The 24,348-nt window shown below is 51.1% G+C and overlaps 1 protein-coding gene across 1 annotated transcript in view; it reads right to left on the reverse strand.

Annotated features, from left to right (window-relative positions):
• Window positions 1–24,348, reverse strand: part of Cdh23 (cadherin related 23) — a 349,164-nt gene that overhangs the window by 276,503 nt on the left and 48,313 nt on the right. Inside the window, 3 exon segments of the mRNA XM_028776789.1 lie at window positions 10,360–10,452; window positions 10,570–10,617; window positions 11,287–11,429. Of these exon segments, the coding sequence (XP_028632622.1) occupies window positions 10,360–10,452; window positions 10,570–10,617; window positions 11,287–11,429 (284 nt within the window).

Below are 24,348 nucleotides of genomic sequence, written 5' to 3' on the forward strand. Positions count from 1 at the left end.
GCTCAGTGTCGTGGGGGCTGTGGGCCTGTCCCCAAGCTGTTTTGACAATACTTGTTAGGATAAGTGGAAGCCAAGGGCTGAGATAAAGTCCCCGCACCCCAGGGGACAGGCAGAAAGTGGCTCACTGAAGGTTTGTCACGCATGCCTGCACCTGTACCCTGCACCTCCATACAGCTCCAGGCCGCAACTCTGGCATCTAGGGGCATCACCAGCCTGCCCTGGCTGGGGACACAGAGCAAGCTTCTGGCCCAGGAATGAATGGGCTTCAGGATACAGGTCCTCTATGCTGAATCCCCCAGACTCTTCTTTGACTAGCTCAGGTCCTCAGAGCTTTATCCCCGACCAAATGGCCTTGAACAAGACTTTTACCCACTGTGGGAGTATTGACTACCTACAGAATGTGTGGATGGGCTGTCCACCCTGAGGGACAGTAGTCTATAGGATATGGGATATTCTTATTACTTCTCTGTGACCAATTTTTCCCTGCCATGTCTTTGTGTGTGCCATATCGCTTTGATAAGGTTTTATGTTTACGTATGTGTATGGGTGTCCATCTGAACATGTATGTTCAGGTGCCTAAATAGACCAGAAGAGGGTGTCAGTTCCCCTGAAACTGGAGCTATGGGCAACTGTGAGCTGCCAGATGTGGGTGCTGGGAAACAAACTCTTAAGTGTTCTGCACCACTGAGCCATCTACCAGCCCCCTGGGCTTTAGTGTTTTAAAACGTGTTATTATTTAATGGGGATGGGTGTATGCTTGTCATGGCGCACACGCGGTTAGTCAGACGGCAATTTTTAGAAGTTGGTTCTCCCTTTCCACCTTTATAGGGATTCTGGGAGTCGAACTCAGGTCAAAGGCCAGATTTGCTCTGCAAGCATCTTTTCCCTGATACGCCATCTCACCGGCCCCTCTTGTCATATTCTCACGTGTGCACGCATGTTTTGTGTATGCGTGTGTTGGGGTGGGTGTGAACCTGTGTGTGCGTGTGTGGGACTCTGAGGCTGATGGTGGACTCCTCCTCCATCTCTCTTCGACCTCATTCATTGAGGGAGGGTCTCTCGCTCCTAGAGCTCACCAACTGTCTAGTCTCTTTACTCAGCTTGCTCTGAGAACCCCTATGTCTGACTCCCGACTAGAATCACATGGCTCACCATGTCCTCCCGCATTTATGTGGGTTCTAAGTATCCAAACTCTGGCCTTCGAGCTCACACAGCCAGCCCCACCCGTATCTTCCACTGCAGAGTTTCTCTATTTTCTGTCTCCTACTGGGCTCTTGGCTTCTGGCCGCTGATCCCTGATATCCACTGACTGGTCAAAGGCAATAGAGCCCACCTGGAGAGCTCTCCGAATTTCCAGGAAAACTCCTGAGTTCTCGTGGACCATTCGTAATCAGAACTACAGTCAAAGACCACCCTTGACCCTCCACTGGATTGTTAGAACTCCATGTAAGACATTGAGGCTCAGAGTGGCTACTGGGCCACCCAGCTTGGCATAAGAACCCAGTAGGGATCCAGGATCTGTGGCATAGCCAGACATAGGTTCTCCTGACACAGAAATGCCTAAGTTGCTCCTTGTGGCCTCTTGGGACCCAGTAGCTTTAAAGCCAGCCCTACCCAGGTCTTCCACTGTAGGAGAAGGCTAGCCAGGAGGGCCCATGTGAGACTGAGGGGGCCATTAAAGAGACAGGAGGCCACATATGACAACAGCTGGACTCCAGGCTCGGGGCATCAGGATGCAGCCACCCTTTCTTTGCATATCAAGGGTCATTATTGAAAGGGCAATACCCAAGCATCCCTGCAGCCCTCAGGGTGGCATTACAAAGTTCATGTTTCATGTTCTGTATCTTGGTATGGGATGCACGGTCACTGACAGAAACTTCTATGAGCCCAAAGACTCCCAGCTAGATCTGACCAAGAAATGATGTCACTGAGAACACTGTTGTCTTTAAAACTGAATTGTCATTTTAATAACATCTGGTTCCCTTCATCTTGTGGTGTTTTTTCCTTGTGTGGAGGATGCAGGAAGGGTCCCTATGAGCCTGGTCATGCCTCATATACAGGAACAAGAGGTTGTCACATGGGTCTTGGGGGATCAGGGTCCTCCTCTTCACTTCCCTGAGCAGAGGAGAGAGTAAGGAACCTGTCTGAGTGTATGTCTGGGTCAAGCTCCCTGGGCTCAGCTCTGGGGCCCACCATTGTCCTTCCTGGTAGCTAAGAAGCAGGGGGAGGTGGCTGAAGACAGGATGGAGGTAAGCCTGTGGGGGAGAGTCACCTACTTCTTACCTACACTGCTACTTGACATCTGGAATAGCATCAGCCTCGAGTACCTACTAGCCCACAAGCCCAAGGGCACCACAGGGACTATAACTATCCAGCCACAGGAGGACACCAATGGGGCTGGGCCTTATTGCATAGAGCTGGCACTGGGCTCTGGGTGAACTCGCCACTGGACCCCATTGACCTGTGTATAAAATATGAAAACAACTTGACCTTTATGGGGCAAACAAAGACATAAAGCATAGTGTTCCTGGCCCCTTTCCCTATTCTGGCCTAATCAGGATCTCAAGCCTAGAGCCTGCAGCCAATCACAAGCAGGCACCAGAAAGGCACACAGACACACACAAGCATGTTGTTGAGTGGGTGGTGCTGGAAGTCCGTGTAGGATCAGGACACTGCTGGAGACATGGTGGGGCAGACTGCACAAGTGCCCATGAGAAGGACATTGCCATAGACAGTCGTGTTGTACAAGTGACCTGGGGACCTGGAGAAAAGTCAGCAGGTGTATTTGTCTTGGCCTCTGTTTCCTTCAACTATAAATGTAAACCTTGAGTCTCCTCTTGCTCGGGGTCAATGTGAAGATGAATGAGAACGGGGTGGAGGGGGGCAGGGGTATCCAGAGAAGGACACACTTTTGTGTGTGTGTATATTTGTGTTTGTGTATGGGTGCACAAGCTATGACATATGTACGGAGGTCTGGGGACAAACTCAGGTGTCAATCCTTGCCTTCTACCTTGAGATGGGGTCTCTTTGCTGCTAGCTGCCACATACACCAGGCTACCTGGTCCACACACTCGTGGGGATTCTCCTGCCTCTGCCTCCCATCTCACTGTAGGATACTAGACTGAAGGTGTATTCTACTGTCTCCAGCTTTACGTGGGCACTGGGGATTCAAACTCAGGCCCCAGGATTTACTTATTGAGCCTCTGTCTCCCAAGACCTGGATGGAAGTATTTAAATGTGCACCCTCCTCTTCTCTCCCCTCCTCTTCCTCCCTCTCCTCCTCCCCTCTTCCTCCATCCTTGGGACAGGTGGTAGCTGGATATACAAGGGGCATCTCTGCTGCCAGCCCAGTGCCTGCTGTCTCCGCTGCTGCAGGCTGTGGCATGCACCTCTGTCGACAGAGAGGGAGTCCCAGGGATCTGTCACTATGCTGACAGAGGGAGGAGACCAAAGCCGTGAGTGAAAGGGTGAGCGAGAGCCTTGGGGTATAGAGACATCACAGGCTGCGTCTTGGGGAGCCAGCTGCCCTACTGTGGCCAGCAAAGTCCCAGGCCAAGATGATTTATAGCTCTCTCTCTCCCAGATCAATAGGGCACTGGTTACAGATGCAGAGGGGGCCACAGGCACCGTAGCCCCGACATATAAATTAACACGGTCTGTCAAGAGGCTGCCTTCCCTGGCGTGGGGGAGACGACACTATCCTGAGTAAAACTGACACCTTAGAGGGGGTGGCAGCCCATGCCAGGGGGGAGCCCCACCCCCACCTCCCCTGCAACCTGAGGACCCAGTTCATAAATCATTCACTGCTACTCGCATACTGAAGGCATGGAGGTCAGCTGGGCTACTGAGAAGTTGGCCTCCTTGGGTCCTCACGTGCTCTGGGTTCACACAGTCAACAACTCACGGCTCCCTACACACTTCTGCATGGAGATTCTGAGATCTAGGGACTGGCAGGCACCAAAGACCGCCAGCTTTGAACATGACTACTTTGATATTACAGGGGGAAACAAGGGGTGGGGTATGAATGGGTCCCCCATCCCAGGACAATGCCATGCCTGCTACTCCTCATATCCCTATGAACACCATAAATGGATGTCCACATTGGGAAGATACTCTGGCTGGCAAAGCCCCTGGATAAACTCTCCTGCCATCTTCAGGAGCGCCACCAGTCAGAGAGGTGACACGGCTCTGCCCATCGTGAGTCTAGCTGTGGAGAGCCACTTGCTGGACACCATGCACACGCCAGGGTCCGGGTTGGTACTCAGCAGACCAGGTGACCAAGCCTCTTCCTTGCTTTACTCATGGAGACAGTGGTAACGGTCACAGGCTATCCACGTGCCAGACATGTTTGTCCTGGTCCCTGTGCTGAGGACTTTGCATGCACACAGTCATTTCCTTGGGTTGCTTTGAGAGTGTATGTGAAGGATAGGGTGTTTCTAAGCCATAGGTGGAAGAGGGCGGCATCTGGCTCCTCCTCCAGGTCTTTTCTAGCTAAGGCTGGTAGTGCTGAGCCCTTCTGTTCTCAGCCCCACTTCCAGAATGGAAACAACAAAAGCAATCATCCTGGCAGGGGCATCACGTTCCCAATGTGCTGGTCTGAGTGAGAATGGTCCCTAGGGGCGCATATATTTGAATGCTTGGTTCAGTGGAAATGCTGGGACGAATTAGGAGGGGTGGCCTTTGTTGGAGAAGGTGTGGCCTTTGTTGGAGGAGATGTGGCCTTGTTGGAGGAGATGTGGCCTTGTTGGAGGAGGTGTGGCCTTGTTGGAGGAGGTGTGGCCTTGTTGGAGGAGGTGTGTCACTGGGCACAGGCTTTGAGGTTTCAAAAGCTCAGACCATTCCCAGTCACCTCTCTCTGCCTCCTATTTGTGGGCCCAGATGTAAGCTTTCAGCTACTATTCCAGCACCGTGTCTGCCTGCCTGCTGCTGTGCTCCCTCCTGTGAAGACCGGGGACTCACTTTCCTGCCTTAGCTACTTTTCTGTTGCTGTGTTGATACCATGGCTAAGACAACATATAGAAGAAGCATTTAACAGAGGCTTACAGTTTCACAGGGTGAGCTCCTGCCTTGGTCATGGGGTCTCATCACAGTAATAAATAAAAGAAATCAACTAAGATAGGCTTCACTGGCCGATGGCCACCCCGCTGTCCCATCTATGTACAAGGTCTGTCCTTATTAAGTGACAGAACAGAGACCCAGTAGGAACCTAGGCCAGCTCTCTGAAGGACCTTCCTTGCGCCCCCCAAGCCTCTTCACAACCAGTCACCTGAAGCCACAGCTGACAAAGATCTCTCTGGGATCCAAGTGCCACAGAGACCTGAGCAGGGCCCAGGGAGGCCACTTTCAGTCTGGTTTTGTCTCTTTGAAGTAGCTTGGAGATCTGCAAGGAATCTACACTCCTTGCCCCCAGCTACCATCTTGCCTCTACAGGGCCTCTAGTCTGGGTTACCTTCTTTGGGAAATTCCAGTATATAAAAAGATAACAAAAGATTCCAGAAAATACATGCCATTAGTTACCTACTCTAATAAACTCCTACGCATCCTACTAGAACCTAGCACATAAATCCCACATGATCCCATTAGGCCGCACACACAAAGCTGGCATGACATTTAATAAGTTGAGGCACACTTAGACACCACTCACAGGGTTCTTCTCTCATTATAAAATGACCCTCCTTGAGGATGAGGATGTCAGACAAACTCAGTACCATTTAGGGTAAGAACTTCTCCTACCTACATTAGCATGGGACCGATGATTTTATTGATGACAAATTTCATCCTTTATCTTCTGGAGAAGATGACAGAGGCCCGAGATGAGCCTGGTGGCACAGGCCTGTAACCCCAGTTATTCTGGAGTCTGAGGCAGGAGGATTGTATGGTCAAGGTCAAGCCTGGGTCATTTGGTGAGACTGTTTCAAAATAAAAAATGAAAGGGGGCTGGGTGTGTGGTTCAGTGTCAGTGCACACGTGCTATGCCCTTTTAGACAAACAGATGGACGGATGGACGGACAGACAGACGAGACATGGGGAGTGCAGGGAGAGATGAGAAGCAGTATGAACACCGAGAGTAAGTCACTCATCAAAGCAGCAAAACTGGGAAGCTGGGGAATCCACTTTCCTTCCCTGCATGTCCACGTCGTCTAAGAATCCTGGGTCTCGCTCAGTAGCTGCTCAAAAATGTTTGTTGTATTCATGAAAAAAAAAAAAAAGGCACGTTGGAGATCAGGCTTCGAGGAGCCCACCTGGGCTCTGACGGCTCAATTGAGTCGGACTTTAATGAGTTAGACTAGAGAAAGACAGGCAGGCAGACTGTAGGTACTGAACCGGCCCTCTACTCGAGAGGAGTCTTCCGAGTGAGGTGGAAGGTATGTTGTGACCAGAAGGATAAAAGCCGGAGCCACCCAGCTGAGGAGACCGCACTTGTTCCAACATCAAGGACACAGTGTCCCTGAGACTCCAGGGGACTCTCTGATTGCTTGTCCCAGAAGCCACCAGCCCTTCAAGACTTCTAACCTCACACCTACCCTCCTGCCCAGATACCCAAGCATCAGGGTCACCTCCCTTGGCACCCTGCAGGACTGAGAACTGGTCTCCAGAGAGCAGCGGACTGAGCTGCGGCTGAAGGTCAGCAAGGCAGGCCGGGCCCCTCACCGAGGTAGTGGAGCAGTACCACTGGGCACAGACACAGGCAAACACGTTTGAGCAAATTGGCAGGCCATAAAAGTCTATTACAGCAAATCAAACAGCAGTCAGCGTGACAGCCATTAGGCTGAAATGAATACACGGGGGCTTAATGAGGTCTGTCGAGGCTGGCTTGGTGAATTAAGTTGCCAATTCTAGCCGGATTTCCCTTTTCTTTACAGACTTGAAAGCATCTGAGCTCCCTCGTTAGAGCTTCGACAACTGAATTGCAGGGCCTTTCGCCCTGATAAAATGGATAATTACACAGACAGCAGCTTAGCAAGGGGAGGAGAGTGGGCAGGAAGGAAGACAGCACAAACAAACGCAAACACACACCTGTCTGCTTTCTCCCGGCCGAGAGGCTGGACCCTTAGAGGTACCAGGCACAGGGCTGGGCAAGCTGGGGGACTGGGATTAAGTACCTCCCACCTCACTATTCCAGACCTCAGGGACAGAGGTCCCCATGGGCATCATGGACGGATAAAGGTTTTCTTCCTAGTCGGCTGTTCTCAGCAGCTTTCAGAAGCCCTCGTGGTCACTCTGTGCAGTTCTCTAAGCCAAGCTGGGCTGATTGTCAACCAGCTTGTAGATTTCTAGTCTCCCTAGTATAGTGGGGCAGGTCTATAATGTATTTGAGGCCAGCTTAGGTGACTTCACAAGACCCTGTCCAAAAGAAAAGTTGAAAAGGATGGACAGGGCCCAGCAATGGGTCATAGGCTTGCCTGAGCGTGGCTAGCCTCAGGACCCATACACAAAATCAGATCCCTAGGCTGGCTCTCCTTGGTCTACTGAGGCCAAATCACAGGGGCTGGGATGATACCTCTGCGTAGTCTCCCAGGAAACTCTGCTGGGACACTGGAGGACCCCCTGTTTCACCACATTTCTAATACATCATGCTAGATGTTTGGGGGTACATGGTCCTCCTGCTTCTGCTTGTATGCCTCCTGGCATGGGGAGCTCACTGTATCCCTGGCAAGGTGGGGGAATGACCGTGTCAGCACCACAGCCATGCTATTCTGACCACACAGACCAGTTATCATCAGGGCCCATTGGGGACATTAGGGTTAGGAAGTAAGGGATTTGGGACAGTGTCTTAAATGCTCATAGAGGAGTTGAGTGGAAGGGTGGAGGCAGTCTAGGAATTTTTCCACTATCCCTGAAGCATAAGGAAATCCTGGGACGTAAAGAGCATGCCCTGCTAGGCTCCACCCTCAGATTCTTGATAGGACACGTCCTGGTCAATCCCTAGGTGAGCAGCTGTATCCACCCTTACACACATACACACACACACACACACACACACACACACACACACACACCACAAGCCAGCAGAAAGGCTATGGCAGATATAAAGTCTTAACCAGGCAGTTTGCATGACAGGACCAGAGGCTAGGTCCCTTATCTCTATTGTCCTTCCTCCTACTGCTATCAGGTCTACTGGAAGTCACCTCCTCCAGGAAGCCTTGGGAACTCCCAGTCACTATGGCAGCTACCAGGTACTCGTTCCCAGTGGGATCTGTGGTATGCCTGCCTCTCCCTCCAACCCGTTACATCTGCAGTCTCCCCCTGTTCCCATTCCAGGGCCTCTGCCATTGAATTTGCCTCGCCAGAGGACCATGGTATGTTCAGGGGACACACAAGTTAACGAAAGCAGAGGACACAAGCCTCCATTCCAGGCCAGGGGCCAACAGGTCCTGTGCTGGTTCCCCAGGTGGGGCTTGAGCCAAGTAGCTCAGTTCCAGCTCAGGTGACCGCACTAGGCCCAGGCTGAGCCATGCCAAGATGGCTGGACCTTCATCTAGCTGATACCATCTAGCTGGACACACTGAACGGCCCCAAAGCCAGCATCAAATATCAGGACACAGGGTGACCAAATAAATTACACAGGTCTTCTTCTAGCACTCTGTGCCCTCTGTAATAGCCTTCTGTGTCATGTCTTCTTTCTTCGGAGACAGGGAAGACTAGGCCCAGAGGCGTTAAAGACAATGAGTGGACGGGGTCTGTCCTGGGGCTATTTGCCTTGAGCTCTTACAGTCTCTCCTTCCGTAGCCTCTCAGACCTCCTGAGGAGGAGAGCCACAAGGAACCAAGCCAGGGCACACACACTGAACAATCCTTGCTAATTGAATGTACAAAGGAAGCCAAGAGACTTGGAGGACCCCAGGGTGGGGGTTCCAGCAGGGGTAGTATTCTGCAGGCCGCATCTCTGCAGGAGAAGAGAGGAAAGAACTGGCCACTAGCCCAAGGGCCGGGAAGAAAGGGACAGGACTGCTTGTCCTCCCTCCCGTGCTGCTGCCTGCCATTCCCTCTCCAGGGAGGACAGAGGACAGCCGGGCCTGCCAGGATGGCAGCTGAGCAATGGGCACAAGGCTCATTAACTCCGAGCCGTGCCCTTGGCTGCCGAGTCCAGGCTCGGAGTGCAGCCTGGCACGTAGGGCCCCTTAATTGAATTAGGGGCACTTCCAAGTGAGGTGGAGCCAAGAGCCAAGCTGCTGTCCACAGGCATGGCAGGGTACCATGGCCCTCCATGCTGACGAACCTGGGCTCTCTCTCTCCTGCCATCCTGTCCCAGGTGAGGAAGGGGCACAGGCACCACCGGGCAGTCCTAGCCATATAGTTATCCTTCCATCCTCCAACTGGCACACACGTAGGACCCTTGGCTCACCACTGCGTGACGACAGCCAGGACCTCTGGGATATTGAAACAAGACCCCTTCAACCTTCAGAGAATCTTTGCTGCCCCAGGAGTTAGGGTCCATGTTACAGCTGTGTGACCATGGGCAAGTCCCTCTCCCACTTAAACCTAAGGAATTCTTGCCTTTTCTTGTTCCCTATAAAGTGACAGATGACACAAGTGTCTGGTGCCAGTCTACCCTCCTGGGGTATCTTCATCGTTTTCATCCCAGTTCTTACTGATACTGTCCCAGCTTCAGCCCTGGGGGCAGGATCGAGAGACACCCAGTTAGACGCTCTTTACCAGTCTCAGTCAAGGTCTTCTCATAGCTAACTGCCAGCTCTTAAGGTTGCCATCAGCCACTGTGGTGAGGGGACAGCAAGCGGAGAGAGTCCTGGTGCCATCGGGAGCCAGCTTATTAACGAACCGTTTGTAATACAATAATTTGTACTTCTCAATTACCAGCGATGGCTTGATTTTACACGCATGCACTCATGCAAACATATTCAGAGTACACAGAACAGAAGCTTGGGAGACGGCAGGCCAGACAACACAGCGAGAGACCTGCAAGTTCCCCCGGTCCTGCAGAAACTGGATTCTGGCCAAGGCAAGCAGGTCTGCGGTAAGACCTGTCCAAATGCCCTGTCTAAGACTCACTGCAGGCTGCAGATAGAAGACGAGACGGCATAACACTTGCCTCTCCCAGCTCCCGTTCCATTACTAACTCCAGGTAGGGGTGAGCTCTGCCCGGGGTGAGGGTGGGGTAGGGGTATAGGTCTTCTTTCAGGCCTGAGGCTCTATCCACCAGCCCACAGGCATTCTTTCAACCATAGGATGGGTGGCTCTCACTAGCCCCAAGTAGAATCCAAGCTAGAGTATGAACAGGAGACAGTTGTGTCTGCTTGTACCCAGAGATCGCCTTGTATACCACTCAGTCTGAATGGAGAACAGCCGTGGTCCCGGGAACCATCATCCCTACTCTACACATGACCCCGAGAGCGCTCACCTCAGGGATGCGCACGCTGTAGGGCTGGTTGTGGAACGTGGGTGCGTTGTCGTTCACATCCCCAACTTGGATATTCACCTTCCGTGTGATTACCTGGGGAGAAATGTATGGGGCTCAGCACTGTCACTCCCCCTGGCCTTGTCTGACCCCCACATCCTAGACACCTGAGGACCAGCTGTTCAGAACAACAGAGCCTCAAGGGACACTCACCCCTTGGTGGTCACTGACGGAGAACTCCACTGTGAACTCAGACTTAGTCTAAATGGAGAGGGAGGAAGAGAGGGAGAGAACAGAATTAGAGAGGCTCTGAGTGTGGCTAGGTGGTCTCTAGCACCGCCCAGGACCTCATGTAGGCCTGGTGTCCAAAGGTGTCTTCCTAAAAAGCCAGCGCTACCCCTCAGCACTTGGGGAAGCAAGAGTAGACTCTGAATCCATCCTGAAGACAGCGAGTGAACAAAGTCAAGAATCGAGGGTTCCATTCTTGGCTGTGTCGCCTCCATGTGTCTGCGGGATGCAGAGCAAACCACTGAGCACTTCCGTTGCCATGTCCTGAGATGTGGGAGAGGACAAGGCTTGGGGATGTGTTTGAACCCTTACCTTTGCTTGCTAAGGACTACCATGCTTGTTGCTCTAGAAGAATCTGTAGGGGTAGTTAGACTCCTCCACTCCATGAGAGAGACGACCTCATGGGCACTTCCTTCTTGCTTACCCAATGCTGCTCCTGGCTCGGGACACTCCCTTCTGACCCACTCCACCCCAGGTCTAACACAGCCCTGGAAGAGAGCTACCACTGAGACAAGCGGACCCAGCAGAGGTATGATGGGACCTCAGAAGAGGCTCCCCCCAAAAGATGTTGAGCCATGCTCTTCCGTTGTCTCCCCCTGCCCCTCCAGAGAAGAGCTGAGACTCAGAAGTTGCATGCCTTACCTCTCTGTCCAGTGGCTGTCGGAGCCACACCACACCCGTGTCAGGCTCCACAGCAAAGAAGCGGGAGGCCTCCTCCCCAGATACGCCAAACACCAGTGGGTCATTGTCCATGTCTCGGGCCAGCAACTGGGTCACAGAAGAACCTAGAGTGGTTGCACATGAGAGGAAAAGAAAACACAGGAGGGTCACATTCATTTCTTCCCATCTTGCTCAAATGATGGGGCATCCTTCAGGGCAGAGCCACCTCATAAACTTCCAGATCTGCCAGAGGCCGAGGATCATCCCCAAACCTCCTAAACATCATTGGGCTGTGTACTGGCAGGTTTTGTGTGTCAACCTGACACAACCTGGAGTTATCACAGAGGAAGGAGCCTCCCTTGAGGAAATCCCTCCATGAGATCCAGCTGTAAGGCATTTTCTCAATTAGTGATCAAGGGGGGAGGGCCCATTGTGGGTGGTGCCATCTCTGGGCTGGTAGTCTTGGTTCTATAAGAAAGCAAGCTGAGCAAGCCAGGGGAAGCAAGCCAGTAAGTAACACCCCTCCATGGTCTCTGCATCAGCTCCTGCTTCCTGACCTGCTTGAGTTCCAGTCCTGACTTCCTTTGGTAATAAACAGCAGTGTGGAAGTGTAAGCGGAATAAACCCTTTCCTCCCCAACTTGCTTCTTGGTCATGATGTTTGTGCAGGAATAGAAACCCTGACTAAGACAGGGCTGCAACTGGCCTCTCTACTTCTGTCCTGGACCACCTGTTAGCCAACCAAAGCTAACTCTGGGACTTATGCTTTCATTCCATTAGGTTGCTGACTGGGCCATCTTGGCTCTCACAAGAATAGCATGCCTGAGTATGAGGCTATCAGTGAAGCCAGCAGAGCTTCTGGAACTGGAGAGGTGATTCCCACTGAGACAGAGGCACACAGCCTCAGGGCCAGGTACTGGCTCAGGCCTCTGGATATCCCAGCTATAGGTGAGACACCCTTCCTTGCTCTTTGGTGCCTACTTCTATTGAGTTGGGTTTCCATCTTCTGCAAATAGAAGCACCTTATCTAACTCATAGTATTTTGCAAAATATTCCAGCCTTCACCTGTGTACCAAGGCTAAGAAGATGTATCATCCTGAGACTCACCCTGACAGGATCTGGTTCCAGTCCTCAAGGAGAGGACCAGGAGGTAGGGGTCATATTCTTCAGGATGCCGTGCTCTGGATACAGGCCAGCCCAGGCATCAGGATGGTGGCACACAGCCTGGCTCAGAAGGCTTGGCACAGAATAGCTTATTTGGGGGCTCCCTGATTCCCTAGTGATTTTCCAAGAGGATGAGCCTACTGCCCCATCTGCCTGGAATGAATGGGATTCTGGCATAAGTGCCGAGTCCTCAAAGCTCCAGGCTAGCCGGGAGAGCCGGTCACCTTAGCCTTCGGAGGCCCTTAAGTCCCAGGTGTGCAGCGTGGAAGTCTCTGAAGAGAAGATAGAGCATCATCATCTCAGAGCCTTGACGTGGGCTACCCCCTTCCCTTAAGGGCTTGGCTGAACCTGCGAAATGGGACAGATGCCATCTCTTCCCCCAAGTACTGACCTCATATCTAACCAACAGCCCCAAAGGACAATGTCAAGTAGCGAGGAGCTACAAGGCTGTGATCAGGAGCTTCTGTCAGGAGGCTAATCATGGAGCAGCTCTAAGCTGACAGTGACAACCAACTCCTGTGAGCTCTAAGAAGCCGGCAAGGAGCTCCACGCTCCATTCTGTCTGCCTCAGAGTTTTTAAGGCACTAGCAAGGGATGTTGTAATTTCCTGTATCCTTGTGGCTAACAGATGGCAGAGCTGGACTCCATTGTCAACTTGAGATGCAATTCTTCCATGGTGAGGGAGAATTTCACAGATCTGTGACTATCAGGACCCGACCAGGATCCCAAAATGGGGAGCTTTTGTTTGTTTTGCTCATTCACTTGCGTCTGCTCATTCAATCCTCCCACAATTCCATCTGGCGATCATTATTCTACCCATTTTATAGATGAGGATATTGAGGTTCATGGAAGGAACAGAGCCTTTCCCATGTCAATCAGCAGAGGCAGACAGCATTTGTGGTGATGGAGGCAGTGGGAGGGGCAAAGTTAAAGCATGGAACAAGGTTAGAATAGCTTGGAGCCCAACGTCCACATCTTATATAGAGAGAAGCCAGACACAGGAGGCAAATACCCAGTTGGGCAGTGGAAGCACGTGGCCCCATCTTTGCTCTGAATGCCTACATGCCAAGCTCAATGCCCTTTTTCTGCCCAAGTCAGAGGTGTGGAGTGCGTGAAAGTCACAGGTAAGTCAAGCTCACCTTCCCCAAAACACCTTATTTCCAGATGTCAAAGGTCAACTGGGAGCCAAACGAACCACGCACTGTATTTTTAAAATATATATTTTAAAGCTGTGCAGACATTTCCAGCTTTGGCCCCTGGTTTCCGTGTGGGGATGGGGGTGGGGACAAGATCTCCCCGTGTGCCCTGCTCCTCCTCAGCATAAAGATCTACAGCCTGCTGCCCTCAGACAGCAGGCCTCACTTACCAGCCCTGTCCTGAACCAGGTGGAGGGCTCAGTGAGAAGCAGCTCTGGCTGGCCAAGAGCATTGTGGGAAGGCTACCTCAGCCCTGCAGCCAAGGTCGTGTGACTGAACCTGATATCCCAAATGGCTTTCCCAGGCCTGACACTTGGGTCCTCCCAGGGAGGGGGACGCTGGGCAGGATAGGGATGGGGCCATCAGCTGCTGTCACCCACCCTGTAATTTCCTGGACTTTTATCCATTTTCTCCTCAATTATGTGCTGTTCAAAATGGTCTTTTGTGGCTTCCTCCCAGGCTCTTTCCAGATCACGCCTTCTTGGTGTCCCAGGTAATTGCTAGTGGCCTTTCTAAGCGTACTAATTAAAGGTGCTGATTTAATATTATATTTAAGACAAGACACCCCACAGTTTTCCAGCTGGGCACCTCCTCCCCCGCCCAGTGCTCTTGGCTGCTCTGCAGAAGTGGCCAGAGCTGGCTTCTCTGGAAAGCAGGCAAGCCGCCCCACTGGCAGTCTTTGGTCATACCATCCCTACTGAAATCTGGTCTGTCTGTGGGACTTGGCTCTAGCCCAGGCCCCCATGGACTTCCTTTACAGGATTGTCATCCTGGCTGTGAGACCCTGGGGTGCACAGGTCCCACACCTGAAGGTGACAGGATCATGGGTGCAGAATACTTGGTGTGATTTAAAGAAAAAAACAATCTGGTGGGCTAGGGAAACAGATCAGTTGATAGAGCACTTGCTTGTCTAGCATGCATAAGGCCTGGGGTTCGATCCTCAGCATACCATGAGTGTGGTATGTATGCCTGTAACCCCAGCACCTGTAAATCACTGGACGCCCCATCACAAACAAGAACTCCAGCCTCACCAATCCATCGAAAGGTTTGTTTCTGAGAAAACCCCATAGACAGTCCATCTGAGCCATGGTGGGTGCTTGCTACTGCCGGACCCTACTGGCCCAGCAGGCTGGTGAGGTGCTAAGAACACAATCCCCTAGACAGAGTTCCCACCCCTCTCTTCAGGAGACTGATGTGCAGTCATGTGTAGAAGCCCCGGAGTGGTTTATTGCAGACCCATATTCAAATATTTAACAATGGGCGCAGCATAGGAATCTACCAATCCGAGCAGACGCTGGCTATAAACAACTGAGCTCTGAGTGCTTGCCGGTAAGTCAGCCTGGTTTATGGCTCCCGCTTTAGATGCAGAGAGGGACCGCTCCAAGTCTGGCATGATTTAATGGCTCAGACTCAGGCCTCTTGGCTCAATCAGTACAGCCAGAGGCATTTCTGCATTTGGCCTCCCACCCTTGCTAGAAAGGGTCATCCTACTGAGCCAGCCAGCTCCACACTGTCCTGAGCCAAGCAGGGGCCCCACTGAACCTCCGGGCAGAAGGATATTTAAAACTGAGGTACTTAGTCCACGGCAAACCCACAGCCACAGCAGTTTCCACAATGGTCAAGAGGTGAAACAGCCCAAGGAGCCACGGATGGATGGATAAGCAAAACACAGCCTGGGCAGCCAATGGATCATCGAGTTCTGGGAAGGAAAGGGATGCTGACGCTTGCTTGCTACAGTGTGGATGAACCTTGAGATGCTGTGCTAAGTGAAATAAGCTAGCCATACAGTGACAAATAAACAATGCACAATCCTACTTCTCCCAAGTACCTCGAGGAATGGAATGCCCATGTTCAGAGGCTGGGAAGGATAGAGTAGGGAGATTTTATCTTTTACATGTTTTTACAGGCACAGAGTCGTGAGCTTCAAGCCAAGGTGTGTTCTGGAGACAGCCCAGTCTACGGAACCACAGTCTCACACTGAGTAAGGGGATAAATTCCAAGATGTACATACCCTAAGTTTAAACTCTCCCCTTTCTTATTTTCATGTGTGTGTTTATGCATATGTGTGAGGACACATGTGAGCATGGGCACACGTATGCAGTGTATGTTGGGAGCCTAGAGGTGATATCAGGAATCTTCCTCTTCCACACTAGCTATCCACTAAGGCAGGGTTTCCCAATCAAACCCCGAGCTCTTAGATCTCACTTTACTGGGGAATCCAGTCTCTGTCTCCTGAGGCTAGAATTTCAAGATGGCCACCATGCCGGCCTGGCATGGGTTTCTGGGGATCCAACTTGGGTCCCTATGTTTATGCATCAAGTACGTGAACCACTGGACCACCTCCCCAGTTCACAAGTTTTTAAGGTTAGATAAATAAATCAGACCACCCCGGGGCTCTAGTAATCTTCCGACATATGACAGATCCCAATAGTTTATGGTCTCTGGCCGCATTGTCTTTGGCTGTTCTCGACTGGGCCAAGTTCATAGCTGTGCTGGAGAGAGTGCACTGCTGCCTGAAGTCACCCCATGCCCAGGCTCAACGTTCACTTCTCAGTTAACCTCCCTCAGGGCCTTCCTCAAATACTTGATCAGCCAGTACACCCACCCCAAAGGACATCTGGTCTCTCTGTCCTCACAGTTCCTCATCTCTGAAGCCACCTGTGTGTTCACCTGTCTGTTGGCCTCCAGTCTCCGAGCACATTCCTGTCAGCTCTGGGGGAGCAGCAGTCTGCCTGTCCCATTTCCTTAGCCTGATAACCAGCTGGATCCCAAAGTCGTGCAATAAAATCCTGAGTCCTGCTGAGCACAGGAAGGATGAGAAGAGAAACAGTCCCCAGGTGGACCTTGGAGCCTCAGTGAGAAGAGAGTATGGCCAGTTAGATCTCAATTACTACACTAATGGTCAGGAGAGGCAAGGCTAATCACACCTAATAAAGCCCAAGTCAGTAGCACTTGACTTGGAATGCAGGAACGGAGTCCGCACAGCTGGGAGTGTGTAGACACTGGCCTTGGATTCTTTCCTAAGGGCTGTCCAGTCTCTCCTGTCAACCAGGTGTCCTGTTCTGGGGAAATCTGCCCCATCTTAGAGGTAGGGATTCCCTGTGCAGGCAGCTAAGGTCTCTGAGAAACACAGAGCTGGGGACATGTCCTCTATGGTGGCCTCAACCCCTCAGCCACCTAGTCACATCTGCCTTCCAGGCAAGGGGCGGACAATCACAGCTTCCTGAGTCCCTGCTGGGTCCCTGATGCCGGCCCAGATGACTGTTATTACTGTTATTGTTGTTATCTGCACTGAAAGAGAGAGGGCTGTGGATCTCTGCCTGCCTGGGGAGAGGAGGGGCAGAAACGCACATCGGTGGCAAGCTGTGAGCCTTTGAGTTTTTATCTGAGAAGGCTGCGATCTATGCATGTCCCCCAAGTTGGGGCAGGGGCTGTGGAATGAACAAGAGCGCTGAGCACGCTCTGCCCTAAAGGAGCAGTGTCCGAAAACCTATCTGTGATTGGTCCCTCGGCATCCAAACTTATCGCGTCCAGTGCTCTTGCCAAGTCAGGCACAGCCCTCTCCTCAATTCCCCCTAGCCAGTCACAGACACTGCACTGTGGGTCAGAATGCCAAGCTGCCGCCAGCCTTCTTGAGCACACACAAATCCTGCTACTCGCCTCTGAGATCCTACACCGCCTCTACAGGTACCCCAAGCTATCTCTCTGCCCTCAGCTTCTCTGGCTCTGTGCAGCAAGCAACAGGCCATCACTCTGGAACATAGACACCCGTGCTCTAGGACAGGTTGACAAGGCCCTTTCAATCCCCCGGGATCCCACGCTTCCAAAAATTACCTAGAGGTCAGAGAGCTAGCTCGACCCAGCCCTTTCCCATGCAGACATTAGTAAACAACCATTGTCTATTACAGTCAACTGCAGAAATCTTCACAACTCTGGGCTCCGTGTTGTCACTATCATCAACCTTAAAAGACATAAGAAAGCCAATCTCTCTCTCTCTCTCTCTCTCTCTCTTTTTTTTTTTTTTGGTTTTTCGGTTTTTCGAGACAGGGTTTCTCTGTGTAGCCCTGGCTGTCCTGGAACTCACTGTGTAGACCAGGCTGGCCTCGAACTCAGAAATCCATCTGCCTCTGCCTCCCAAGTGCTGTAAAGTGACTTTACATCAACTGGTCCCCATTGTCTCTCCCAATCCAAGGATTTGGCTGTCTATCCCTTACCAGGCTCGGGGCAGTTAGAAAGGACAGAGTCAGGCTAGGAGTACAGAGGTCACCTCAGAAACAGAGCAATTATGGTAGAAGCAGAGGTCATAAACACCCCCCACAACATACATACACACACACACACACACACATACACACCTCACACAGGGAAGAACAAGCTGGGAAGTTTACCTGAATGACACTCAGCTATGTTGCCACAATTCCCAGGGCTATGGGTGCACTTGTGTGCCATGTATACTGGTGACATTTATGCCACCCTTGTGTCACTAGTGACCAACCAAGCTGCTCCGTCCCCTACTCCCATCTACAAACCCTACACACACAGAGAGACAGGAACCCACTCCACTCCCGGCCTGGCCTTGGTCCCTGCTAGAGCCACAGCTGCTGCTTGCTCCTCTCCTGGCTCAGGACACCTCTCAGAGCTAGCCGCCCTTGTAGCTTGTGGTCCCATCTGTCTCCCTCTGGGATCAGACTGCCTGTTAGGCACCGTCCTCTCCTTTGTCTTAGCTTTCCTTCCCCTCTGCCACCACAGTCATGCTCCCCACCTCTGGAATTCTGAACTTGGTTTGACCTCTTGGCCCTTATTTTATTCTAAACTCCATCTCTGCCCACCTGGGATGCTAGAAGGCCATCGCCTGATGCCACGCCTCCCTCCTGCAGCCTAAGCTCCTCCCAGGTTCTCCTCCACGGCAAACCCTGCAGTGCCCAGCAGAAAGCATCACCTTGGGTGGAGAGACCAGCCATGAGTCTAGAGCCCTCAGGCCACCTCCATTCCCAATAGCAGCTCTCCTGAAACTGCCCACTCCAGGGAAGGATTGACACACTTGCTGCCTAAGGGAAGAAGACCTGCACACATCAGGCACTGAGTGAGACCAAGAGTCTCCACTTTGGAACTCTTTTTTACTTATTTTTTTACTTACTTTTTACTTGTTTCTAACGAGAGACGTACATAGAAGGGTCACACCTATTACATAGGTAAGAAAACCAAGGCCCAGAGAAGCAAAGTGACCATCTTCCAGGGCAGTGAGGGCTTGGACTCAGGGACAAAAGCCCCAGAAGATAACCAGGATGAGATAGCCAGGATGGTGGTGGCATACACCTTTAATCCCAGCACTAGGGAGGCAGAGGCAGGCAGATCTCTGTGAGTTCGAGGCCAGCCTGCTCTACAAAGAGAGTTCGTTCTAGGAGAGCCAAGGATACACTGAGAAACCTGTATTGAAAAACAAACAAACAAACAAATGGCCCAGTAGATACTTATGGACAGGGCTGCCTCCAATGACTCTCTGATTGAAATCAGAATCTGCAGGGGATAAACTGCACCTGGATGCCCTGGTTCTCACTCATCCACCACTGTGTGACATTGGAAAAAGGTCCTGACCTTTCTGACCAACTCCTCCATCACCAACACCAGGAGGGACCTGGAATCAGTAGCCAAACCATAGCAGTCCTTGGGAGAACGGAAGCCATGCTAGTGGGTGAGATTCTCTGCAACAGCACTAGGTTGTCCAGAGGAAGAGGGGAAGGTGGCTGCCTCAGAATTAAGTGGCTTTGATCCAAACACCTGACTCCAGTAGGGGATCTTGACACCTGCCTCACATTCTAGTTCTTGATGGGCCCAACAAACTCATAAAGAAATAGGGGCTGGGCAGCTAAGAGACAAGCCCGCTACACCCAAATTGGTCCCCAGGCGCTCGCTCTCTCTCTCTCTCTCTCTCTCTCTCTCTCTCTCTCTCTCTCTCTCTCTCTCTCTCATAATGTGTGCTTTCTGCTACACAGTATGGTCACAGCCAGTTGACGTATCTATCCCATTAAGGCTCTGTTGGTCACACCTCACGCAATGTCAATGTGGGATGTTTAACACAGACCACATGGGTGCCCCTCTTGATTTCAAAGATGCATCACTGGATGCCATACTCAGGAAACAGGGAGCCTGGGCACTCTTTTTTGTTTCCCTGTTCAGAAACAGCAGATAGAGTGTGAGATTACCAGAAAGTAAGGAATTCTAGAATGTTCTGTCTGACCTTCTCAAGTCCTTGCGGTTCCGAGGTCCTTGGGGTGTGTGTGAGGGATTGGGGTGGGGGTGGGACAGATGGAGTCCTCTCTTAAGGCCAGAGAGCCAAGCAGTAGTTAGCAGATTTAATAACAATGATAAGAGTGAGCTATTTTTTTCCCTTCTCCTGAAACTTTTCAATTCATTGAGCTGTTCAATTAACTTTACAAAAGGAAATGTGGAAAAATGACGGCAAATTGAACTTGACATTATCATTAAAATAAACAGCACTGCGGGGCCGTGAAAGGCTGGCGAAGATAGTCTAAACACGGTGGCGGTGGCCTGTTCAAGCTGGCTTCTTCCTGCTCAGAAGCCACCTTGCTGATGCCCTGGCTACCAGGAGCTGGGACAGAGACACCACTCACAGTCCCCACCCTTGGGATCAAGGCTGAATCTATGCAACCCTCATTGACACCCCTAAATGTAACCTCCAGAGAGGGCATCCAGGGCTAGGTAGCTTAAGCCCCTCCCTCCAAGCGCTGGGACAAACCTGAGTCTATGATGAAGACCAGCCCACAGCCAACAATTAATTCCACACCTACATATCAAAACCACCTGGAGTCACACTATGCCTGCACAAGGATTGCGTGCTGGAGGGTCAGAGTCGCAGGAAGTACTTCCACTGGGGAGCTATGATGGGGGCCATGGCCTTTAATGGTATTTTCATTTGGTCCACAGAGAGGTCAACCTCCCAGGAGCCTGTACATTCTTAATGTCGTGGGTGGGTCCCCAGCTATAGTAGGGTACCCAGACCAACCTGCAAGCATGGCAAAATATATACCTGTGTAATATGTGTCTGTGCATATGTGCACATTTGTGTGTGCATGTGTAATCTGTGATTCTTACTGTGTCCAGACTTTTCCAAATCACCTTGCTTTAACACATCAAATCTTAACCTGATTTCATTTTCGCATCACCTGGAGAGTGTTTGCAACCGAGGCAAGCCAAGCTCCACTTGCCAGTGAGTGGGGTAGCATAATGCGTTAACCCCTTGGGTGGCTCCCTCAGGTTAACACAGAGACTTTTGAAAGTAGAGCGAGCCTCAGGCTCATTAGGAGAATGTCTATAGAACAGACTCATGGTCTCTGCAGAGCTTCTGGCTCCATCTCTAACAAACTCCCAGGCAGTGTTAAGGCTGTTGGTCCTGGACCATGACTCTGGGCTATGACTTTCATGGCCTAAGACTCAGTTGTTTCAAATCCTTCTTGAAGGCAATTTGGTTCTCGGAGATATATACCTTAAGGTGTGGCTTCCTGGACCTCTGCTCTTCAGCCCTGGCTGAAGACTCAGCTTCTCACCACTTCTCCAAGCAGAAGAAACAAGATGTGGGCATCCAGACGCGGGGTAAGACACCTCCCCCAGCCCCTCCCCTGCCGGGGAACCAGAGGAGGGCCCCCAGAAATCACCTTGTTTCAGAGGAGACTCGCAATTACCCACGATGATCACAGAACCATTCATTCTGCCCTAAAATTAATACATCACGTTGAGAATGATCTCGCACTAATTTATCACAAGATTTATGAAACTTGCACTTTTTTCTAATGAGATTTATGCAAATGCCGCTCTCGCCTCTGTTTGTGTTTTTAAAAGTTTTGACAGGCAAGAGAAGGAAGGTTTGGGGCAGTTGGAGGTGGCCTCGCCCTGACTCGGAGGCTCTGACACGGGGCTTGGGACCCCACAGTAGTCTGTGTTCATGTAAAGGCATGGTTGTGTGACTGACTGACTGACTGACTGATTACCTTGGGCCTTTCTCAGTTCCCCCCTCCAGCCCTGGCACAGCCTTCATCCACCTGGCCATCCTTGTTCAGCTCACTTGCTGCCCAGGTGAGGATCTTTACCGAATAGGCCTTTGGGATGCTCGGACTCAGCGAGCAGCTGAAGGTATGAGTGAGCATGCTCAGGTGATGATGGAGACCACGCATCAGGGTAGGCACCCAGGACAAAGGAGGTAAGGTGGTACCCTCTTTCGGGTGCTGTCCCTGTGCGTGCAGGAATTTGGAATGCCATAAAAGTTGACATGCCCTTGGACCCTCACTTGCCTCACCCTAGGTCCGGACTTTGCCACTATTTATCATAGCATATGCCGAGCGCTCTGTTAAGTACTAGGCACAAACAACCTCATCTAGAACTTACTCCGAAACATGAGAACACGTTTCCACACTCAGAGGAAGAAACACATTTAGCAGTTTGTCCAAGATCACACAGCTGGGGAGAGGTAGGGACAGGATTCAAACCTAGGCCAAGCTGATCTGGATGACTTCATTCTAATCCAGGACCAGTCCCAATGACTATCATGCAATGATCCAAAACATCAATTAAAGGAAGACAATAAAGCTAAGTGGGAATAGTGGCTTGTAATCCCAGGACACTGAGGTTGTGAGTTCAAGGCTAACCTGGACTACGTAGTGGGCCCCTGCCTCGACAAAAGCAGAGGGCTCGGGGCATAAGTAGTTATTGAACAGTAACTGAGCATGTGCTCTGGATTCGATTCCTGGCACCACAATCAATCACTCAATCAGTCAGTCAATCAACAGATAAACAACATGCATGCATGTAGGAAATCATTCTCAAAGGCTGCTGAATAGCTCAACGTCCAACAGCTAAATAAATGCTTACATGACATTCCAAGTGTTGTGGTTTGTATATGCTTAGCCCAGAGAATGGTACTATTAGGGGGTGTGGCCTTGTTGGAGTAGGTGTGTCACTGTGGGTGTGGGATTTAAGACCCTCATCCTAGCTGCCTGGAAGTCAGTCTTCTCCTAGCAGCCTTCAGATGAAGACGCAGAACTCTCAGCTCTTCCCGCACCATGCCTGCCTGGATGCTGCCATGCTCCCAGCTTCATGATAATGGACTGAACCTCTGAACCTGTAAGCCGGCCCCAGCTAAATGTTGTCTAAGAGTTGCCTTGGTCATGGTGTCTGTTCACAGTACTAAAACCCTAACTAAGACACCAAGTTAGTGCAAAGGAGAGATCTGGTCAGGCCCTTACTCAGAGGCCATGTTTGAGTTTCCATACTGAAGTTGGTACTTAGGTGTTTTAAATTCCAACTCACTCCCAAGGAGAACACAGGCAGGAGAGGAAGCAAGCAATCTGTGCTCTGTTCTCCAAAAGAGGGAAAGACCAACTGGTTCCCTGAAAAGTAGGAACACACCCATTTCTGTCCCTTCCCTAGCTCCTGTCAGGGACAGAGCCTCACTAGAAGATACTGCCCAGGGTGATGTGTTCAACGATGTGCCCAGGAAGGGCTGAAGGATGAGTCGCTCCAACGGGAGACGGCAGGTACATATATAATAGATCTTATGAATATTCCATGCAAGTCATTATAATTAAAAAAAGATTTCGTGCTTAAAGGAATGCTTCCTAAAGTGTATTTCACGAATCATTAATTCCCTGGGAGGCTCACGGGTACTCCATGTTAAAAAAAAAAATGTTCCTTGGTCAAAAAGATGTAGAGAAGAACATTGCGTTAGAAAAATAACCTGGAGCCGTTAAGATGACTCAAGCAGGCTTGCTGCCAAGCCTGACGGCCTGAGTTTGATCCTCAGGATCCCCATAGTGGAAGGAGAGAATCAACTCCCAAGGTTGTCCCCTGACCTCTACACAGGCACCACAGCCTTGTGTGTGGCCCCCATGCCCCAGTACATAAAGATTTTAAGGGATTTAAGCGAAAGAGAATCTAAACAGGGTTCTCCCCTGCAGGACCTCTCAGAACCATGATTACCATTATCCAATATCCAACATGGTGGTAGGAGAAGATACAGCTTTCCCAAGGTCTTTGTGGACAAGAAATCCTTTCTTCTGAGGTTGTCTCAAACGACACCCGTGGTTTAAGAAAGATGACCTGAGAAAACATTGGTCTAGAAGCTTCACTGGCTACTGTAACTTCAGGGATATCTTTTCTTGGAATGGATCAATCTGGGGCCCGGCTGACTTCGATCGGGGAGTAGTTGGATGAATGAGTCGAAGGATTGATGGAGGGGCAGATGAATGAGTGAATGGGTAGATGGATGGGTAGATGGATGGATGAAAGGGGGTTGGCCACATGAATGGGTGATGAAAGGGCAGATGAATGGATTCATGGATGAATGGATGGGGACTGGTGGATGGATGGATGATAGATGGATGGGATGGGCAGATGGACAGACAGACGGATGTATAAATGAGTAGATGAATAGATGGATGGGAATGGGTAAATTAGTACGTGAGTGATGGCAAGATGAATAGGTACACAGTGGAGGGCAGGTGAATGGGTAGATGGATGGATGGGTAGGTGAATGGGTACACGGGTGGATGGGTAGGTGAATGGGTAGATGGATGGATGGATGGGTAGGTGAATGGGTAGATGGATGATGGGTAGGTGAATGGGTATACAGGTGGATGGGTAGGTGAATGGGTAGATGGATGGATGGGTAGGTG

Source organism: Grammomys surdaster, unplaced genomic scaffold, assembly GCF_004785775.1.
Source record: "Grammomys surdaster isolate TR1022 unplaced genomic scaffold, NIH_TR_1.0 273, whole genome shotgun sequence".
In the NCBI taxonomy this organism is placed as follows: Eukaryota; Metazoa; Chordata; class Mammalia; order Rodentia; family Muridae; genus Grammomys; species Grammomys surdaster.